Source organism: Vollenhovia emeryi, unplaced genomic scaffold, assembly GCF_000949405.1.
Source record: "Vollenhovia emeryi isolate VEMERY1.0 unplaced genomic scaffold, V.emery_V1.0 DF940342.1, whole genome shotgun sequence".
NCBI lineage: Eukaryota > Metazoa > Arthropoda > Insecta > Hymenoptera > Formicidae > Vollenhovia > Vollenhovia emeryi.
Window position 1 is genome coordinate 1 of NW_011966024.1, and position 6,595 is coordinate 6,595.

General features: G+C 59.5%; 1 protein-coding gene across 1 annotated transcript; it reads left to right on the forward strand.

The window, feature by feature from the left end:
• The first annotated feature begins 1,005 nt into the window (after positions 1-1,005).
• Positions 1,006-6,177, forward strand: LOC105556098. Its single transcript, XM_012003173.1, has one exon. It carries the CDS (start codon positions 1,006-1,008, stop codon positions 6,175-6,177), a length of 5,172 nt encoding a protein of 1,723 aa, XP_011858563.1.
• Positions 6,178-6,595: the final 418 nt, after the last annotated feature.

Genomic DNA, 6,595 nt, shown 5'->3' on the forward strand with positions numbered 1-6,595 from the left:
ATTTGTGTTCAAGCGGGAACGAGAGTTTAGCGGCCGCCTCGCACCCGGCGCTGCGACGAATTCCGTTCCTCATGTTTAGCCGATTTCTCGCTCCAAACAATACCGTTCTCTCCCCCTCGGGTGGATCGAGAAGCTCGCGCGGGGAGCTGAACAGGTATTGTGTACGCATTCCAATGCGCGGCTTTTCGGTCAGTCGCGAGAAGGAGTGCCTCCGGAGCTTATCGAGTTATACACGTGTACGATCAGTGGCTTGTTAATAAAGGTGCTGTGAACTCAAGAACTTGTTCAAGGGTCGTGCGGCCTCCCCTGCCCGTCCATTTCCTTATCGCCTGACTCTAACCGAGCGATTCGCGCGTTCGCTGGGAGAGCAGCGAACATTTGGTCCTTCGAGCCGGATTCTGGAGCAGGCGGAGGATCACGAAACAATCATTTCGCCACGTGCACCTACACGTGGAACGAACAATTTAACCGCGAATACGGTGAGTTCCGATTCATCACCTTCTGGAAGCCCTCTAGCGCGGGAAAAGACCCGTCAAGGGAAACAGCGGTAAGATCGTCGGGTGAGCCAGCAACCCCAAGGTTGCGCAATCGCCGCGGATAACCCGATCCGCGCGCCTGCTGCCCAAGTGCTTCGCACCGCGCCCCGCGTTTACCGCGCCTAAAGTGTCGCGCACCGCGCCCCGCACGCACCGCGCCCAAGTGCTAAGCACCGCGCCCCGCGTTCACCGCGCCTAGAGTGCTACGCACCGCGCTCCGCGTTTACCGCGCCTAGAGTGCTTCGCGCCGCGCTCCGCGTTTACCGCGCCTAGAGTGCTTCGCACCGCGCTCCGCGCTTACCGCGCCCTAGGTCACGCGTACCGCGCTCCGCGCTCCCCGCGCCTAAGGGTCGCGTACCGTACTCGCGCGCGCCGCGCTACAAGTGACTTCAGCCCGGAATTCCGACCTTCGTTACACAGACTCCAGGACATTTATACCTCATAAACTCTCCTCGTCGATCTCGTTAAAATGGAGACCGTGCTGAAGCGACAGCTCTCTACCGCGGGATACATCGGCCGCTTCTGGGACAACCTCGTCAAGATCGGAAGGGATAAGATGACGCGACCTTACCTCGTCGCGCGTTTGGATCTTCTCGAGTGTTACTGGACGCGTTTTTTGCAAACTCATGACGAGCTACTGGCTTTTGAGACGCTCGGATCCACCGACTATGTCAAACAGGATATTTACACCGCGACGGAAGACCGTTACCTCGACTCCAAGGCGCGCATCGCGGCGAGCATGCCGGCTCCGAAAGCGCCCGAAACGGCGGGCGGCAAGAGCGATGCGTCCACAGTGCTGCGACAGATTCAACTCCCAAAAATCGACTTGCCTACGTTCAACGGCGATCAATTAGCCTGGGAGGGGTTCCGAGATCTATTCAAGTCGCTCGTGCATGACGTCGAAGGACTCGCTCCGATTCAGAAGCTCCAATATTTGAAGGCCAATCTGACGGGCGACGCGGCGGCCGTCATCGCGAATATCGAAATTACTGCACAAGGTTACACTTCGGCGTGGGAGGAGCTTGTCGCTCGCTACGATAATAAGAGCGTTTTAATGGCGACACACATGCGTGCCCTGCTCTCTGCTACGCCGATCACAAAGCCGTGTGCCGCGGAAATCAATCGCTTAGTAAGCACCGTGAATCAAGCTCAACGCTCATTCAAATCCATGGGCCGTCCGGTCGATCACTGGGACGACTGGTTCGTCCATATTTTAATAGAGAAGCTTGATTCATCAACGCGATTGCTCTGGGAATCCTTTCGCGACCTGAGTCAGGACTTCCCGTCGTTCTCGGACTTGAAGGACTTTCTGTCGTCTCGCGCGCGCGCCCTCGACGCAGCCAACCCTCGCGTTCAACCGGTTGCCGCAAAGACAGCGAAACCGAGGCGCTCCGGCCGCCGAGATGACGTATCGTTGAACGCGACGTCCACTGGATCCAACGACAAGAGCGCCTCTTGTCCCCTCTGTCGGGAGCAACACGCTATGCGCTCGTGCACGAAGTTCAAGGCTCTTTCCGTCGAAAATCGACGCGAACAGGTCCGCAAACGAAAGGCCTGCTCGAACTGTCTAGGGCAAGGCCACGTTGCCGCGGCGTGCCCTTCCAGCAACAGATGCCGTCTCTGCAACGAACCTCATCATACGTTGCTGCACGGCGGTAGCTCGGAAGCGGCTCATCCCAAGGCGGACAAGCCGGCCTGCGCTTCTACGGCGAGCGACCAGTCGAGCCCTCCAAGTAACCCCACAGAGGTCACCGCGTTGTCGAGCTCTGTATCGGGCACCGTATTGCTTGCCACAGCCATCGTCAAGCTTTTCGCAGACGCTGGACAAAGCGTAACCGCCCGCGCACTGCTCGATTCGGGCTCTGAAGCGTCGTTCGTGTCGGAGCGCGTAGCTCAGCAGCTTAAGCTGTCAAGAAGACGCGCCAACGTAACCGTCTGCGGTCTACAAGGCGTTAACACGGGTCGCGCGACCCACTCAGTCTCACTGCTGGTCGGATCTATCCGCTCCCCCTCGATGCGCGTCGCCCTGCCGCGGGTCCTGGTACTACCCCGGCTCACCACGCTCACTCCGAGAAGGCGGGTTCAGAGAGGAGCGTGGCCGCATTTGCGCGGGCTCGAACTGGCCGACCCTGAGTTCGACCAACCGTCCAAAATTGATATCGTCTTAGGAGCGGACGTCTATGGTTTTCTCCTTCAAGGTGGCGTCAAGCGGGGCGCCACGGGAGACCCCTCCGCTCATTCCACGGTCTTCGGATGGGTGCTCATGGGGCCGATATCGGAACCCGATGGCACGTCAGGAAGCCCAGCCGCTGTCCATCACGCTATCACCCTGCAAGATCTCCATTCCGACCTACGGCGGTTTTGGGAGATAGAGGAGGTCTCGGGAGACGCCGTGCCTACCCCGGAGGACGCTGAGTGCGAGAAGATATTCGCGGAATCTCACGCTCGCAGCCCAGAGGGGCGCTACATAGTCCGCCTGCCTCGCACGACGACATCCTCCGTCGGCCTTGGCGAGTCGCGACCCGGCGCTCTGAAGATGCTGCTCTCAACAGAGCGGCGCCTAGAGCGGAACCCACCGCTCAAAACCAAGTACCAGGAGTTCATGGATTCCTATCTTACCTTAGGCCACATGGAGCACGTCGCTCAAGACGACGCGCGTCGGGAGGTATACTACATGCCGCATCACGCCGTCGTCAAGCAGTCGGATCCGGAAGGCAAAATACGAGTGGTCTTCAACGCATCGTTTCGCACGTCCTCTGGAGCCTCTCTCAATGACCTGCTGCTCCCGGGCCCGAAGCTGCAGGCGGACCTTTGGCTGGTTCTCACGCGATGGCGACTCTTCCAGTTTGCATTCACCGCGGACATCGTCAAGATGTTCCGCCAGATACGCATCCACCCCGACGATGCGGACCTTCAACGCATTGTATGGCGGGCGGATCCGTCTGGCAGGCTGCTGGACTATCGCCTCACGACGGTCACCTACGGCACGGCTTCAGCGCCGTATCTGGCCCACCGCACACTGCTGCAACTTGCACTAGACGAGAGCTCACGCTTTCCGCGGGGTGCACAAGTCGTACATTCACACATGTACGTGGACGACGTGTTGGCGGGCGCCAGCACAATCGACGACGCCCTGGAGGTGCAGCGGCAGACTGCAGGACTGCTCAATTCCGGCGGTTTCCCGCTGGGCAAATGGGCCGCTTCGCACGCCGCTCTCCAACCGAATGATGGGCCCTCCACCGAGCGACTCTTCACCAGAACTGACTGCGTTGGAGCGCTTGGCATCCTTTGGACGCCTACTCAGGATACTCTACGACTACGCGCAGTCCCGGCATTAACATCCGTGGACTCGCCCACCAAGCGGACGATCCTGTCGGACGTAGCGCGACTGTTTGATCCCGCCGGCTGGGCCGCACCTGCTCTCGTCGGGGCGAAAATCCTCCTCCAGGATCTCTGGACTACCGGGCTGGATTGGGACCAGCGATTACCTCCACCTCTGGAGGAGCGCTGGAGACGATTCGCCGCCGCCTTGCCGGACCTCGAGAGCCTGAGGATTCCTCGATGGACCGGAGTGTCGGACATGTCCTCCGTCCAGCTGCACGGCTTCTCGGACGCCTCGGAGAGAGCGTACTCAGCCACGGTCTTCGTGCGTGGACCAGGATCAGCGGGCCAGGTAGCAGCCTGTCTCCTGGTAGCAAAGACCAAGGTGGCGCCGGTAAAGCCGTTATCAGTCCCTAGACTTGAGCTCTGCGGGGCTCTGCTAACGGCAAGACTCCTCTCGCTTGCCGCCAAAGGTCTCAACATCCCGGGCGACCGCCTATATGGTTGGACGGATGCCAGAGTGGTACTCCATTGGCTGCAGGGACATCCATCACGCTGGACGCCGTTTGTGGCCAACCGAGTAGCTGCAATACACGACATTGTTCCAGCCGGATGCTGGCGACACGTGTCCACAGCGGAGAATCCGGCGGACGCAGCCACACGAGGCCTTACACCCACCGAATTAGCGAACTTACGCTTGTGGTGGAAGGGTCCGCCATGGCTCGAGCTCCCTAGCGAGTGCTGGCCCTGCGACGCGCGAGGCGAGGAGGGAGGCGAGGAGCGACAAGCCCTCACCACTGTCGTTCAACCAACCGGGGGTGGAAACGAGTTACTCGACCGATTCTCCTCTCTGACTAAATTGATAAGAGTTTCAGCCTTCTGCCTTAGACTTCTTAGGAGGCCGAACACGTCGCGGAGCAACGGTCTCTCAACCGCCGAGCTTAACGACAGCCTTCTACGATGGCTTCGGGTCGCCCAGGTGCAGGACTACGCCGGGGAGATTGAACGACTCTCCACAGGCGCATCTCTGCCCAAGAGATCGCCCTTAGCGGCCCTGCGTCCCATACTTGGACCAGACGGCTTACTTAGGGTTGGTGGCCGCCTGGAACGCGCCTCACTTTCATACGATGAACGACACCCCGTGATCCTGGCGAGAACTAACGCCTTATCATTGCTGCTGGTGCGGGATGCCCATCAAAGGACGTTGCACGGGGGACCCCAGCTGACACACAGCGTACTCTGCCGTAAATACTGGGTCGTCCATGCCAGGTCACTAATCCGCGCCGAGCTCCACCGCTGTGTGCCATGCGCGCGTTTCCGTGGTCAGACTGCTACTCAGCAGATGGACCAACTCCCGGCAGATCGAGTCCTTCCGACGCGACCCTTCAACACGACCGGTGTAGACTATGCCGGGCCGATCCTCTTACGTACCTCGAAAGGCCGAGGTCACAAGGCCTACAAGGGCTATATTTGTTTATTTGTTTGTATGGCTACCCGGGCCATACACTTGGAAGCCGTCTCTGATTTAACGACTGATTCATTTCTAGCGGCCTTCAAACGCTTTGTCGCTCGACGCGGTCGCTGCTCACGGCTCGTCAGCGACAACGGCACAAACTTCCACGGGGCGGACAAAGAGCTCCGTGCCCTGTTCAAGGGAGCATCGGAGTCCTTCCAGATGTGTCGGAACCAACTCGCAGCGGATGGCACCGAGTGGAGCTTCATCCCCCCTTCTGCCCCTCACTTCGGCGGGCTGTGGGAGGCGGGCGTGAGGTCGACCAAACACCACCTTCGTCGAGTACTTGGGTCACACACGCTGACTTACGAGGAGCTCTCTACACTCCTTAGTGAGATCGAGGCGTGCCTCAACTCACGCCCCTTGCATCCGATGAGCGGAGACGCGAGCGACTTAGCCGCGTTAACGCCCGGTCACTTCTTGATCGGAGAGGCACCAGTCAATGTGCCGGGACCCTCGACCCTGACGGACCCACCAAGGTCGCTCAACTTACGCTGGAGACTTGTTACTAACATGCGCGATCATTTTTGGTCCAGGTGGTCCCGAGAATATCTGCATCATCTCCAGCAGCTGGGAAAGTGGAGACAGCGTTTGGAGAACGTCCAGCCAGGAGAACTGGTCCTCATCAAGGACGAACTGCAGCCCCCCGCCAAGTGGGCGCTGGGACGGGTTCGCCAAGTACACCCCGGCGGCGACGGACTGACGCGGGTCGTGACCCTAGACACGTCGTCAACAACGCTGACCCGCCCGATCACCAAGGTTGTCCCTCTGCCAGTTTCGGGAACCCAGACCGAGAACAGGCCCTAAGCGTTGCAGATTGGCTACATTTCGTCTCCTGGACGAGGCGGGCGGAATGTTCAAGCGGGAACGAGAGTTTAGCGGCCGCCTCGCACCCGGCGCTGCGACGAATTCCGTTCCTCATGTTTAGCCGATTTCTCGCTCCAAACAATACCGTTCTCTCCCCCTCGGGTGGATCGAGAAGCTCGCGCGGGGAGCTGAACAGGTATTGTGTACGCATTCCAATGCGCGGCTTTTCGGTCAGTCGCGAGAAGGAGTGCCTCCGGAGCTTATCGAGTTATACACGTGTACGATCAGTGGCTTGTTAATAAAGGTGCTGTGAACTCAAGAACTTGTTCAAGGGTCGTGCGGCCTCCCCTGCCCGTCCATTTCCTTATCGCCTGACTCTAACCGAGCGATTCGCGCGTTCGCTGGGAGAGCAGCGAAC